This window comes from Pleuronectes platessa, chromosome 20 (genome assembly GCF_947347685.1).
Source record: "Pleuronectes platessa chromosome 20, fPlePla1.1, whole genome shotgun sequence".
In the NCBI taxonomy this organism is placed as follows: Eukaryota; Metazoa; Chordata; class Actinopteri; order Pleuronectiformes; family Pleuronectidae; genus Pleuronectes; species Pleuronectes platessa.
The window spans coordinates 6367084-6383173 of NC_070645.1; the positions used below are offsets into that span (position 1 = coordinate 6367084).

Genomic DNA, 16090 nt, shown 5'->3' on the forward strand with positions numbered 1-16090 from the left:
CCACAAGGTGGTGATAAAGAAACTCTGGCTTTAACAGCAGCAGCTAATCTTTACATTTGAGTAGCAGGAAGTAGAATAATATTTCTGGTCTAATATTGCCTGACACCATTCTCAAAATTGCTGTTTAGTTTTCCTTTGACCAAGTGGTTAAGACACTCATGTCAGCTTTCCTGTAATTGAAGAAACTGTGGTCTAGGAGCAGTAAAAGCAGTGGTGAGACTAGTATAAGTAGTTGTAGCCATCACAGGGGGAGCTGTATTTGTCACCGTAGAAGAAACATTTTCCAAACTTTCCATCCTGCCAGGAATACAATTCTGTGGGAAAAGTATACGTGCTGTGTGAAGATTTTGAATAATGCCTCGAAAAATGTAACTGCTGTTTTGACTGACAATTTTTGCATTTGATATAAAGAAGTTTGCAGCACTTCAATTCCGTGTACATCACATGGACAGGATCTGTGCAAGGAGAAAGCATGCAGTGCTTCAGCATGTGTGTAAGCCTCCAGTGTTCTAGCAGATCTGAAGAGGTCTTTAGCGTTTTCTCATGAGAAGTGAGGCAGTGAGGGCGCACAGCACCGCAGTGTTAGAGGGGATTCAGCTCTCTGACTGCTACAATATGCCTGTCTGAAGCTCTCCAAACCAGGCTTAGCTTCGCAGGCCCTGGCACCGCCTTCCTACCTCCTTGGACCAGAGTCAACTTGAGCTTGGTACGACGCCAGCCGCCAACGCCAGACTCAGCTTAGCTTGTGGCAATGCTTGCACGCCACTTTCAGTTTCACCTTTCCTTCCTACAGTATATGCTTCCTTCCTTCCTTGCTCGGATGTCTTTCATTATTCTATCTTACATTTTTGTGGGTTCATGTTGACTGCTCATGTATATACAGAAGACTTTGTCTTCTATTAGCGTTGGTCACAGCTCTGCTAATTACTAAAATATTTAAACCCAAACAATAACCCCAATAGCCTGGCGTATATCACATCGCCTGTAATAAATTAACCCAGTTTAAAGCAGAGCAACGCCTTTCAAAGTCTATTTGAGAGCCAATTTTCATACACAACCTTGGAGTGACTTTGGATCTGTGAGGGTAATTGTATATGGTTTTGAGAGAAGTAGTCAAGTGTACAAAACAGCCACTCATGGTCTGGAAACTCTAGAGACAAAAGCTACACCAGGATACTTGTCATGCAGAAGAGCGACCCGCTTGGTTTAACAAGGAGCTGAGAGGCAGCAGGGTGAGAGAGAAATTGGTCTATATTCAAAAGAATAAGCAATTGATCGTAGATTGAAGTTTCTGTTTAAGGCTATACTTCTTTTGATTTTCTTAGACGAAATTTCCAAGCAGGCGGTCGTAGTTTGGAGCCACATGGAGAATGCACTGTTGCCCCCATGAGGCGAGGTGGGGAAGACCCTCGTGAGGAGATTCCTTCCTCTGGAATCTAACTGCAGCCACATTATGACACATAATGATAAAAACACATAAGGAAACTCATCCAGTTTCCAATTGGAAACCAGGGCGACATCTTATCCCGTGTCTCTCAGTCTGATGCCTCCTGTCCTTTGTTATCTTAGCGCTCATAGGTACTTCCCTCTGGGGGTCTTTGGAAGGGCGGCGGGTTCTCAGCAGGGGGTCTGTATCTGTCACGTCAGTTTAAGGCCTGTCTTGTGGCGGCTGACCCAAATCCACTCCCGAGGGGCGACACCAGGCCCCTCCTCAGGACCCCACCGCTGCAGATAATAGGCTCGTTTGGCAAAGTATCCAGACGCTGGAACCAAAGCAGTCCTGACAGCTGTCAACCAGGACAAACATCCTCTTGCATGACACACACATGCACAATATGAGGATGATAGTGTACATCTCCACTATAGCGTGTGTATGATTGTTTTACATGTTAATATCTACACTTTCTTTGTTTCTGTGTTCGTTCCTCCCCTTTTTTTCATTTTGGCACTGTCTATCCACAGCTCTGGTTAAACACTCTGGCATTTCCAGACAGTGTTCCGGCGAGTCGTCGCCATGTCAGTAGCAATTTGGCGCGTCGGCAGAAATCTCTTCCTTTAGGGGAGCTGTCATGGAGGAGAATTCAAAGACACCTACGTGACTAGCTGGGTTGCCTTGAAGCTGAAAGAAACACTTGGTGACATGACCTGATTTCACCGGTTTTAAAGGAAACCACAGCAGAAGATTGAAGAGTCTCCTGCTGCTTTGCAATGTGAAGTTACATCGTTCTTACCGCAGGCACAAGGATGCATATGTCACAATGCATATGCTATAGAGCCGAAGCTGTGGTTTTGTCGACAAGAATGGTTCAGTGTCATCTATACGTGTGGTTCAGCAAGTCTACATCAGTAGCTTCAGCAGGTGGTCATGCTCGATGTTCAGGGCTTTCTGGTGACCTTTGCTCCAGACTATCACCCTCAGTGACTGTCTATACACACAGCACTCTAATCTACAGAAGCCCTGAGAGGTATGTGTACCTTTTGTCATGGTTTTATTGTACATTATTTAAAATAACATAAAACAACTTTGTATTTGCATTTTTATAGCACAACAGCAAAAGTAATACAAAGAGGGGAAATAAACACAAGAATACAAAACACATAACAGCCTTCCTCTTAGATATAAAATAAAACTGAAGAAAATCCAGAAAATAATAAGTTTAGTGAAAAAGATAGAGCTGAATTTGAACATTGGTCTCCCAGGGGGCAATCCTGTGTTAGGCAATTCATGGACCACAACCTGCTCACTTGATATCGTAAAGATTTCCTGGCAGAAAGATATAAAATTTGTCAAATTTGTTTGCAGAACAAAGAAGTGACAACAATAATGGTAAATACTTTGCTAACACAATATATGTAGCCTGTGTTTAGAGTGCATGGAGAAATAAAACATCACCTGGAAGTAAACATGTTCTATTTCTATTGGGTTAAGGGTGCACTTCAAAAAGTTACATGGAGTAACAGTAAGTCTATCATGTTAAACACGAGAGTGTACTGACCAACACACTATGGAGTTACAAACAATAAAGATCTGTGGTTCTCTAGAGCAGTTACAATGGCTAGCTCCCCATAGTGAGGGATTATAACTACATAAGTGGGAAGGAGGGATTTGCTGAAAAAAGAACAACAGTGCTGAACAAACCTACCCCAGGTACGTATGGTTCAAAAACTAGGAGCCTAATAAACAAGCAGCAACAGATAATAAATCTAAAGCCCCAGAGGAAAATGAAATGAAAAAGTGCTTGTTGCCGCCTGCAAACCTCAAGGCACAGCATCGGAAGTGAGGATAAATTCTGTTACAGCACTTAGTTTGCAGAGCCGACTCTGGTCCTTACAGGCCAATTACAGCTGACTACAGCAGGGTGAGCATCTGTCAGGATATACTCTTTGTGCTGGCATGTGTGACTCTGGCTCTGCGTTCCTGTGTACGTTCTCGTGTGAACGTATGAGTGTGATGTCTCATTTATTAGGGAGATCTTTATTATTCTCCATGCTGGGTTCAGACATGCGTGTTTGCATGCACGTTTTTCCCCTATCCCTGCATGGGTAAACTATACCCTGCTGTGACCAGAAGACTGTATGTAAAGTAGATGACATGACAGCTACCAAGAGTTCAGCCAAAACATTTAGACCGCCCCCTAGTGGCTAGCCAAATTATGATGGGACATGGACTTAAGTAAAAGTCTAAACAAAACCACTCTCATTTTATATTCTTATCACAATTATGTATTTTCAAGTGTTCAAGTTAATGATAACTTGATTTTGATTACTTATTTAATGATATAAAAAGCAGGTGATTGAATCTTATGACTGGTTTGTAATTAGTTGATTGATGTTTCAGTTTGACCTCAATACAACAGCTCCACTCCACAATCACTACTGTGCAGACTCTGGCATCAAATGACATCGGGGCAACAGGGCGACACCCATATCCAGGATATATTGGCTTCATTTTTGTACATTGGGAGGAACTGGAGTTGTCCCTCCTCATTTACAGTCTGTGCTAAGCAAACAGGTTATGATGATTGTAGTTCAATTGGATTTTATTAATAAAAGAAACTTGCATCACAAAAATCTTTTTATTTGAGTGTGTTAATAATGTGCTCTTGCTCCAATTAACCATGCGAATTGCTAAAAAATTATACAGAAATGAGCAAGTCTGAGAACGTCTGCATTAGCAAAATCCAAAGATGTAAGAACTTTTTGATGGTTTTTACTTACTCAGACTTTATCATACTGTACTGCAAAAAAGAGTCAATGGATCCATTAAAAATATTAAGTTCTTCACAAGGCAGATAACTCATGCCAGTGGGTTGTAGAGATGTGCAGGAAATATCGAATAAATCCACGAAGTGTACAAAGAACGCATAACACGTGATGGAAGGATGATGGTGAGAGACATACAACCAGACACAATAGTCTTCAATCTGGGCCAAAATAAACTGCATTCACACAAATACACATATACGCAAACACATAAGCACAGACACACACAGACAAACACAGTAATTAGTCTTTGATTTCCCCCGGCAGTGTTCTGGTACCAGGGGGCAGCTGCTGGTACCCTGATTTAGCCTTGGCTAATTTCACTCACGGCTTGATCTCGACCCAACACAGGTGCCCAGTTGGCACCCGACCGCCGTTGCCATGGCAATGCCAACTTCAGGGGCCAAGAAAATGCCAATTGTTCAAGGAGCTCAACCATAGGAGCTATGAATGTGCTACTCATTATACACAGACTATATTAGCACATGTAAGAGGCAGTCGGTTCAGTTCACCTTCTACATTTGGTATTTTCCCCCACATAAATGACATGTGTCTGTAATTCAGAGGTTAAATAATAATTTCCAACAAAAATAATTTTTTCTATGCAGCAGATACAATACAGGTGCTACTGCAGGTTGCTATAAACTGTGCTTGGGTGCCACACTGTGGTGGACAAGTGCCACTGCAGTATCCGCCAGGCTTCATGTCCAGGCAGCGTGCACCTGCTCTGAAAACACACAACACGGAAGTGCTGATTCAAGTGATTCAGGTTCCGATAGATTGAGATTTCTCTGTCCATCACCCTTGAGAATTCACCTTTCGCCCCCTCACTCATTAAACCCAGGGGATGGGATTGCTTTAGCTCACCTCTGTTAATGAGGGAGATCCAGACCACACGCTCTCTGGGGACCCAGCTAATCAGCCTCACTTATTTGTTATCAAGGTCCCTTCGGACAAATTATCCAGACAACAACTTGCACACTAAGCAAGCTGAGAAGCTGGATGAGGCTCAAGCAAGTGTACAGGGTTAATACTTTTTGAAGTGAGGAGGAAACAAAGCACTAGTCATCACCAGAATGATAATGCACCTTGACTTGTGCTATTATATCAACGTATTCAACGCCAAACTCTAACTACTGCTGCTGCAATAAACATTTTAAACATGAGTTGTGTGACTGAACATCATGAGAGCGCAACGTTCACTCTCAATTTCCAACAGACGCACAGAATCCAGAGAAAACCTTCCGCCTGTTCTCTTCTCCAGTGAGATCAAATGCTACGTCGCACTAACGTCAGACAAATAAGTCCAATCCATCAAAATCCCTAACGGCTATGACCATTAAAGTTTAATCTTATTTGATCTAATTGCCCATATCACGCCCATTTCATTGCATTATAGACTCATTCCAAAGCATATTGTGGTTTCCTTAGCTCGAACCATTATCTAACCAGGAGTCATTTTAATGGCCTTATTGCCATCTGGTTATATGGATGAAGCGTCTGTATAACAGCCATTCCCAGTCATTACACAGCTATAAGGTTTTTCACACTGAATGAATTTTCTGAAGACTAACCTCAGGCTTTCTGCTCTCTGTTTCCATCGTCTTCCTCGTCACTAGATTAACCGAGCATTTGTATGACGTTACTTCTCTTACCACGGGGCTCATTCAGCCCTAGTATAGACTTAAAAAGCTAATTGTAGAGGCGGGGAGTTGCAATAACTATTATGTATCGTATCTGAACACCATGCATCAGCTTCGCACAGAGAGCCAGTTGTGAAAAACCCAGAGGGAAAGATCTTTTTTTACATCTTTCTACATAAAAATAAATCATGAACCACAGCGGGCTCATATGAAGCTGCTGTTTTATAGAATAGTAAGTTAGTAAATTTAGTAAAGAAATGTTGAACTTATTTTAATACAGCATTAGCAGGAATATTTCAACAATTTTTTTAATTGAATTCCTCAAAAAGTGTGATGTATTATACTCTCGTGCCTTGTCCTCTCCCCATCTGGACACATGGGGGATACGCGACAAAACTAAATTTTAAATTCCAATTAACATACCAGAATGAAATCCCTCTTTAAATATGTCTGGCCCCATGCCAGGTGTACCAAAAATAATTAAATAAACCTCAATAGTGTTTAATAGGAGCTAATCTCAAAAACGCAAAAGCATAATGGGCTGTCCACATAAAAATAAATAGGTGGACAGAATATGCATACTTGTCAGACAAAATAATTAAATGCAAACTCTACAGTTTGTCCCTGTGAAATAATAATAAAAAATAATTAAACAGCAGCAGTGACATATTGACAGAGAGATGGATTCATCACTAGTTTGTCAAGTATTCACCTGTCTAGTTTTTGTCGAACCAGGCCAACGTGAAACCATCAATGATGCTACAGTCAAAGGAAAAGCATATTAAATAATTAAGGTGATTTGGTAAATCAAACCTCTGATGATGAGTCAAAAACACGACCATTACACAACAAGCTCATCAGTAGAAGAGAGAAGAGATACATCCTAAGTTTGTAAGAAAGAAATGCACTTTCTATATTTGTCTAGATTTAAATAATGTAGATTGAATAATGTTCAGGTATTGTATTTCCAGATAAAACCCCCAAATGAGCTGTTCCTACACTAATCTACCACTTCACACTTCATTCCAGTTGGTGGCAGCAGTGTACCAAAAAGCTTGTGACAACTGAATATACTATATACTAAATATCAACAGGCACCTGAATGATTATAGACTAACACTCCAACAAAAGCTAATATTACATTACAAATAAAATACGTAAAGCTTCAGACAGTGTTAGGACATCATGGACGGACAGGATGGAAGTAAAATGACCTGGGCTGAATTTCAAAGTAACTGTGATCTGAGCAAATATGAACCCAAAACAATCAGCACTCATCAGAAAAGAAACGGAGACATAGAGTTAAATTTCACATTATAAGGTCAACAGAAACCAAACCTCATCTCAACAAATACACACTCCCATATTTGTTGTGCAGTTAAAAAAGAGGTGAGATCATTGATGCGAAGATCTGTGGAGCCGAGACAAACAGGCTGCAACACGCAGCTCTGTGACTGAAAATGAATCACAGCATGAGAAATCCAACTGCTGAACCACGGCCTGATTTTAACAGTTTGGATGCTCCCAACTGTAGGACTGAAACGTGCTTAATGACAGAAACTTGCAAAGTGAAAACAGTAGTTATCAACTCCCCGGTGCTCTGTTTACTTTTCTCGTTACTGCAGTGACACACAGTAGATATGAGATCTTCATTTACACAGAACAGTCTCAGTGACCTTATTGTACAGTACCACCCTGTTTACTGCATGTTTGGTAAAGCATATTAACAGTACTGATGATGTCTGATGTGATGACTTGTGTGACGGGGCTTCACTCTGTCGGAATTTTTCTCTTTTTTCGATTTAGTGGAAAGTGGAGTGGAAAAAAAACATTAAAGAAAATAAAAAGTCTGATGTTTATACTTTGTATAAGATTTATAGCTCTATGTCTCTGCTGTTGCTACTGTTTCCAGCATGAAAACAGTAGCACATTTTGTTTATTAAATACCTCATCATGGCCTAAAGGTGAGTGGTTACTCAATCCTGTTCAGACAGTAGCACTGATCCTTACATGAACTTGTAAACACGTCTTTTACTTTGTTTTGGGTAGAAGAGTTTTACTTGTTGAAACCATAGTTTGACATTGAGTTGAGATCATTATTTTGGTTTCCCCTACAATTTAAATTGTGATCAGACTTGATGAAATGGTTTGATCTGAAAGTTTAATCATCTCAATTGTGATATTATCTTGGCCGATGGCTGTTGTGACTAATGTTGCAGAAATAATCTAAACTGTAATCTACCTCAGTTGATTCTCTCTGGTGCCAGGGAAGTAACTTCACAATGGCGAGGTGTTTTCCTAAAAGCTGCGATAACAACTGTGTATGCTGCTAAACTACAGCTGCACAGGCAGACATTCACAGGATATGATAGTTTGCATGGAACAGGGCCTGAACGAAGCAAATCTGGAATACTACATTTTATTTTAATCTCAGGGAAAGACTGGAAGACAAACGGGTGGACTAGTGCTGCTCTGCCATGATGATGATTTGTTGTAGGACAGAGAACCAGCTGAAGTGTGAGACCTCGTGGTGCAACGGTAGCGCGTCTGACTCCAGATCAGAAGGTTGCGTGTTCAAATCACGTCGGGGTCAGTGTATTTTGGGTTGAAGAGGACCACAAACACTCCAAAAATAATTTGATTGAACCTGTGCCATCATCTGTGTAAATCAGTCAGTGCACTGTGAACTCAATATGCTAATAATGTGTGAATACAACAGTGAACATCATGTCCGGCTACAAATGTAATGTAAATTAAGCCGTTTGAAGTTGATACTTTTGTATCATTTTTTTTTGTGCACCAAGCAGAACCCAATAGTACACAGCTTGTTGCATTACTTGTCAGCATATGGACGCACACAAAACAGCAAGTGTGAGTGTAAGCAAATAGAGACAGATGCAAAAGAGTTTGTCTCACATGTGTGGGGATGAAACTGATAACATGTGGATCAACTACACAAGTACAGCAAACTTTTTCAGCTCAATAACAGCTCAACAATGACTTAACAATATATAAATAGCGTTTCTTGATTACTGCTGAATAATGCGACACCAATGGATCCTTGAAATGCTTTTGAAATTACCGTATTAACCGTGACAAGATATTGTGTAGGCTGAATCTATTTTTACTTCACATTATCCAATAACTGCATTAGGACAAGCACAGGCCCCGAAAGTTTGTGGGAAAAGTGTGGACGATCCCGAACTGAGACAGAAACCATGATACAAAGATATGAACCGCCCCTGGTAGAGAATCTTCATACTCCCACTGTGGAAGCACTACTGTATGATCATAACAATAAAAGCCATATGTTGTCCTTCGTGGGTTAAAATTATCAGGCCTGGTTAAACTGAGTGGATGCCGTTGTGTCTGTTGGTAGATTAGATAGTAAAACATGGATGGAGGCAGTAACTGATTCAAAGAACTGGAAAGACTGGATTTACTACTACAACTATATACACATAAAAAAGGCAAACACCCACACTCTGAGATAACAAGCACAGACAGATGGCTGCTCCACTGGTGTAAAGTAAACTGTTCCAGTCAACATTCAGCTGAGCTGCCATTCACTGCAACTCTCAGAAGTTTTACTACAGTAGGTCTGTCTCGTAACCAGAGGGTTTCTGGTTTTTTTTACGCTGACTGGTATTGTTGAGGGTTTGTTATGTATAAGGTAAAAAATTGCAGTAGAATAAGATTTTAAAAGGCAATATACAACTACACTTAAAAAAAATAGACTGTTATTGGGCCTCTTCTTTGGTCTAACAAGAATGTTAAATGTTATCAGAGGAATGTAATTAAATACTCTGATAAGAAATGTAAAGAGGCCAGACAACCACAAGGAGGAGCAGGTATTCACAGCATCAGATGGATAAAATGAAAATTAGAAAATATATTAGGCCTACATGTATGTGTCAGATTGCAGTTTTCATTTAGATTATTTCCTTCCTTATTTTTTATTTATTCCTTCCTTCCTATTTATTTCTTTATATTGCTTCCTTTCTTCCTTTCTATCCCTTCCTTCCCATTTCCTACTTCCTTCCTTCCTTTCTTTACCCAAACGATCACAGAAGAAAGATGATGAGAGCAGATGATGATGGTTTTTTTTTTTAAATGAGACGAGAGAAACTGTTTCAGACAGCAGGTGCAAAACAATTGCTCTCACCACTGATCCCACCTGGTGCGTAACCATGGCACCTACAATACAGGCATCATAAGGTGTGTGGATGCACATGCACGCATACAAAGCCAGAGAGCATCTATAATTTTCAACCATGCAGACCAACAGGTCAAATCAACACACAGCTCAGTGAACTGCTCCAAATCTCAGAGCTGTGCTGTTCAGTGTGAAAACACAAACAGGATAGGTTTTCAGATTTCACAAGATCACAGAAGCACGCCTAAGACGTCAGACATCAGGAGATAGGAACGAAGATGGCACTTTCATTTCAAACCTGAACGTTACATCACCACTTTCAGGAATACATTATGATGAAGCTTAGATATCTGTGAAGTGATGATACCTATGTGGATAAATGATCCATGTAAAACCTGTCAAATCAGGATTCACTACAGTGTACAAAAGATTGGAATAATAAAGCTGTCTGTTAAAATCTATCGACATCTTTGTGCTGTTCATTTGAGGATTTTTGTTAACGTGGATATCTGTTACACAGAGAGACAGGAAGAGGATAAGATTGGGATAGTTTTGCTCTGTACACGTATGACGTCAACCTCAAATCATTATATTTCTTTCCCTACAATATAAAACTGTGCTCAGACTTGATGCAATGTTTTGATCTGGCCGTTTAATTAGCTCAATTGTGATATTATCTTGGCCATTGGTTATTTTGACTGATGCTTCAGAAATGTGAAACAATGAAATCTACCTAGCTCCCTGCTTATCTCACTACTACAACGGAAGTAACTTCTTAAAAGCAAGACAATGGTGAGGTGCTTACCTGTAAGTTCCAAAAACAACAGTGTATGCTGCTACACCACAGCTGTACAGGCCCGAACTGTGCAAATCTGACTCTATGTTATAATCAGAGGGAAAAGACAGGAATAGTTCGGCTCTGTAACCAATGTGATGTCAGGTAAGGTCAGAGAATGTGCACAGGTGTGAGACCTCGTGGCGCAACGGTAGCGCGTCTGACTCCAGATCAGAAGGTTGCGTGTTCAAATCACGTCGGGGTCAGTGTCTTTTCATGTAGAGAGGACAAAACACAACCCTAATGAAATGACATCCATTGAACCTGTGTTGTATGTGAAGCAGTGTGTGTTGACACATATCCACCATGGTTGGTGTACACTCACTAGAAAAGTCCACTGCAAAAAAGTGACCTGAATTTTTTGTGCTTGTACAACTTTTCCGTTTTAAATTTGTGGATATTTTAAAATCGTTTCAAGTTAGCAGCCATGTTTTCATTCACTGTGGAGTAAATTGGATCAAACAGCACACTGTCAGACACATTTTGCTTCATTGAACTGGTTCAAATAATCATTTAAACCATTTCCCACTTACACAGACACAAAGAGGGGGTACAGCTCATTAACCTGACCAACATTAAAGCTGCAGAGCAGGTGACTCAGGTGTAGTCAACACTGTTCCCACGGGAAGGATGCAGTGGGACTATGGGTAATCATTTCCAGCTGCTCTAGTGGGTGGGGGTGGGCTGTGTGGCATCACGCTGTTTCTGAAGAGATTTTGCCCACACACTCTTATACTCGCAAACTTTTAAACAGGCACACACTTCAAAGTGAACACAGCAGACAACACTGTATCACTCTACCTTCCGCAGATATGAAAGCTGTGGAGAGGTGCCAACAGGTTGCAGTGATTAAACAGAGAACATTGTGGTGTGGTGTGCAGTAGCAGCTTAATGTTTTGTAATGTCGTAGTAATCACGAGACCGTTAAAGCAGGCAGGTGTAATCATGAGCTCATGCAGTGAAGCTCTCTGTAGTGCTGCCAGAGATTTACCTCAAAGATGTAGAGGTCGAATACTAGAGCATGATGAAAAAAGTTTAGTGTTATTAAACCCTTGTGACAAAGAAATGTAATTGAGGCTTGATATTTTACAGTTCAACCATGAACTTTAAATTAAAAAGAAAACACAGATACAGCAAATATATAGAATTTTAATTGCTAAAATGAACGCCAATACCAATATGTCTGTGAAAGGCTTCTATCAGCTGATATTATGACAAACTGATAAGTCAATCGGGCTGTATCAGATACCATCAAAGGTGCTTTTCACAAAAGAAAAGCTGAATGGAAAGTGACTGGAGAACAAACAAATACCACTTCTCTCCATTTTACAATCACACACACAGACTTTGACTCACCCTGTCTTTGTCGTCCACTACGTCACACAACATATCATCCAGGTCCAAAATGCCTCCATCTCCATGTTCCAACCTGTGGACCTGCACCCAGTAGCTGACATCCTGGAAGAAGAAAAAACAGAGAGAGATTAATACACTAGTGATCAGATCATGTTTATTTTCGCCATATGGACTTGCAGCCTTATATAAGTAAACATGTAAGCGTTGCCAGGCCAAAGGAATGACCAGCTTGTGTCTCCTTAAGAATCAGCTGATATAATCACAATGTGCTCCATGTAATGATCCAGTCAGCTGGCACACAGAGGCTCTGACATGGCTCTGGATTTACATCATGATGGCAGTTATGAAATATTTTAATCCCCCGCTGGACGGCCTGCAAAATGAGCATATTGAGGAAAATTATCAGATGTTCAAAGCATCTATAGGACATTTAGTAAATTCCTGTTTCAACAGTCAAATATTCCATGGATGTTGGATATAAACCAATAAAAAGTCTCATTGTCTTCATTTGTCCTCTTCCATGGGCTTTAGTACTGAGGCATGATGGCCCATTCAGACAGCAGGGTAAAGAGCAACCAATCAGCTCAGTGACTGTCCTTCCTCATTCGCCATGTGAGGGAAGAATCTCCCTACTCTTTTGTCTCTATTTTCTTCTCACTCCATTTCCTGCTTCCATTTCTTTGCCTCCAAACTGAGCTGTCTTCGGGTCTGTGGTCAAATGCCTTCATGCACGGCTCTGTTGTACTGAGCTCCATTGTGGTTCACCAGGCAAAATGGTCCAACTAATGAGGGGAATGACTGTGTGGTATTTTCCTTGCTTCTGAGGTTAGTCAGAGGGAAAAGATGGCAAGTTTATCAGGGAGCATTCTCAAAAGAAAAGACAAGAAGACGGAGAGAAACGGTGATATTAGCAGTTGTATTACTAAGCAATGAGGGAACAATGCAACATTTTGGTCATGATAGAACGATAAAGAGAGTTGTACAGCTTTTTGACTGAGAAGCAAAGCTTGAAAGCATTCCAACCTGAGGGCAAAATGCTTTTTATTCTGCATCTACACAATAACATCACTACAAACATGCTTAAACCCCAGAAGAAGACACAGCATAATTGCACCATCTCTGGAAATCATTACAAACCACAAACTGACCCTGTGTATCAAACGGGGGGGAACATTCAAATGTTCAAATGCTAACTCGCTCCATGTCTGTTTGGCATCGTCAACCAGACTTGATCCTCAGATGGATTAAAAGAAACAAAACATGATTCTGAGAGAAGCTCAGACGCAAAACATAATCCCAGATTCACCCTTGCGATGGAAGGAAAGTATTTGATTTTGACAAATAGATAAACCTTAAATATAAATGACGTAATATAAATATAAATATTATGTCAATATCTCCCAAGACCAAAAGCAACGCTGCACAATTCCCAGTTTAAGGGTCATCATTATGGGAGTATTGGCAGAGAATTCCTCCCTGACTGGAAGAGGGATGGAGTTTGTGTTTTGGGGGATCATTTCTTAATACTTTGACGTAAATACTTTTATAACTAATGCACACACACAACAAATGTTTTTTCTTCTAGTAGATAAGTAAGACTTCCGAGGAAGATACAGCTGGTCATGTTAGCTCGTCAGCTCACAAAAATCCCTATGGTCAAACACTTTGTTTTGCCTCCTTCTTAGTATCATTCATCTTTGTCTGCAATTCTAAAGCCCTGTACGATATAAAACTCAAAACTTCACTATAAGTGTAGCTTAGCTTTCTACAGTGATTCTCTTGAATGTCATTATTGTCTCCAGAGGTGTCAAGTAACGAAGTACAAATACTTCGTTACCTTACTTAAGTAGAAATTGTGGGTATCTATACTTTACTGGAGTATTTATTTTTCAGACGACTTTTTACTTCTACTCCTAACATTTTCACGCAAATATCTGTACATTCTACTTAAAAATAGCCTCGTTACTCCTATTTCATTTTGGCTTGTTTTCATTCCGGTTTGTCATCCTTCAAAAACACCCCCTAAAAAAACCTTTTTTTTTTTGAGACATTAAACCCCCCTCCTCCCTCTGGAGGAGCGACTCCGAGGAGAGTTTGAGTTAGGTGCCCGCCGCACGCGCGGGATGACGGCCAGGACGAGGCCGCCACACAACCCCACCGGAGGGGTTCCGAGAAGGAGGAGAGCAAAGCCAGAGCTGCGTGGGGCAACGTCCTCGCAGCATCCGTCATCCTACCGCCTCCTCTGACGCACCTCGCTGTAAGGTCCGTCGACCAGCGGAGCAGGCCGGCAAAGGCGCACGGAGGGGGGTGGAAGAGCGGAGAAGGAGGCACCGCACGGTCGTGGAAAGGGCTCAGACAGAAAAATAGAAGGAGTGGGAGAGCACTCGCGTGCCACACCAACACAACCCCGGCCTCGGGAGACACGCTGGCCCTGGGGCGCAGCGCGAGACCCTAAGCACCTTTGGGGGGGTTTTGGGTGCCATGCAGTCGAATCCGGCTGTACCGGTAATGATCCTTCCGCAGGTTCACCTACGGAAACCTTGTTACGACTTTTACTTCCTCTAGATAGTCAAGTTTGATCGTCTTCTCCGCGCGCCGCCAGGGCCGTTACCGACTCCGGCGGGGCCGATCCGAGGACCTCACCTAACCATCTAATCGGTAGTAGCGACGGGCGGTGTGTACAAAGGGCAGGGTCTCAGCAGCCTGTGAAAGACTGTTTAGTGTTGCAGGGCTCATCTTCAGTCCAGGTAGAGCATGCATAGGCTCAAATAACTTTGATAACCTGCTGCTTTTGCGGCTGAACAAAGCCTATCGGTAATGTTGTTGTACATACAGGTTTAGCACAAAGGTCTCAAGGTCTCTTTCAATAAAGGTTATTGATAACATTCCACTGAAGTTTGACTTTTTGCATTATTACAATACTTATTGGCAGCTAGTTATCATGTCTTTCGCTCCATGAAACGCATGTTAATGCTCAGTAGTACACATATGGTACTATAATGTATTTACATTAAAAAATTCCCCTTACATTACTTTTACTTTTATACTTTAAGTAGTTTTGAAACCAGTACTTTTACACTTTTACTTAAGTAAAAAGCTTGAGTGGATACTTCAACTTCTACAAAAGTATTTTTAAACCCTAGTATCTATACTTCTACTTGAGTAATGAATGGGAATACTTTTGACACCTCTGATTGTCTCATAGATCTTGGAAGATCATACATGATTAATATATGGTAGAGGCTTGGAAACACTCAGAGTTTGGCAGTGGCTTGAGAGCAACCAAAAGTGTTCACTGTTCATCCATCATATTTGGCTCATACTGTATGGGCTTAATGAAATGTTGAACACATACCAGTAGAAAAAGGACTAAAGAGAAACAGAACCTCCCAACAAAGACGGCATTGTGACAGAGTCGTTTACATTACTGTGCTTTACAGTACAGTAAGGGTGGAAGGGGAGGACAGCAGTTGATATAGTGTCAACACACTCAGCAGTCAGCCTCGGCTCAGTTTCTCAAAATCTTCCCTTCCACTTATTCAACATGTTGCACAAGAATCTCACACATTTATCATCTCTGACTTTTCAATAACTCTGTACCTGCATTTCTCAAGAGCTACAGTTTTTTATTTTCTCATACACGGTTTCAAGCACTTTCACAAAATCTGAAATCACATCCACGTAGCATGTCTACATTTATGTTCAAGCACAATTAGGTCGGACACATAGACTAGTTTGAATAGAGCAAACTTTCCCTTGAAGCTGTTTCCAGAGTCTCCACTGTATTATTTCATCGAGAAGGGGACAAAAACCAGCAACACAGCTTTGATACAGAAT

At 41.0% G+C, this 16090-nt stretch overlaps 1 protein-coding gene and 2 non-coding genes across 6 annotated transcripts in view; 2 read left to right on the forward strand and 1 right to left on the reverse strand.

Annotated features, from left to right (window-relative positions):
• Positions 1–16090, reverse strand: part of LOC128425802 (partitioning defective 3 homolog) — a 343569-nt gene that overhangs the window by 290950 nt on the left and 36529 nt on the right. For all 4 annotated transcript variants that reach the window (XM_053412630.1, XM_053412629.1, XM_053412628.1 and 1 more), the window contains exon 2: positions 12254–12355. In XM_053412630.1, the coding sequence (XP_053268605.1) occupies positions 12254–12355 (102 nt within the window). The remainder of the gene's footprint in view (positions 1–12253; positions 12356–16090) is intronic.
• Positions 8428–8499, forward strand: trnaw-cca (transfer RNA tryptophan (anticodon CCA)). Its single transcript has one exon. It is a non-coding gene; the product is annotated as a tRNA-Trp (tRNA).
• On the forward strand, positions 11032–11103 carry trnaw-cca (transfer RNA tryptophan (anticodon CCA)). Its single transcript has one exon. It is a non-coding gene; the product is annotated as a tRNA-Trp (tRNA).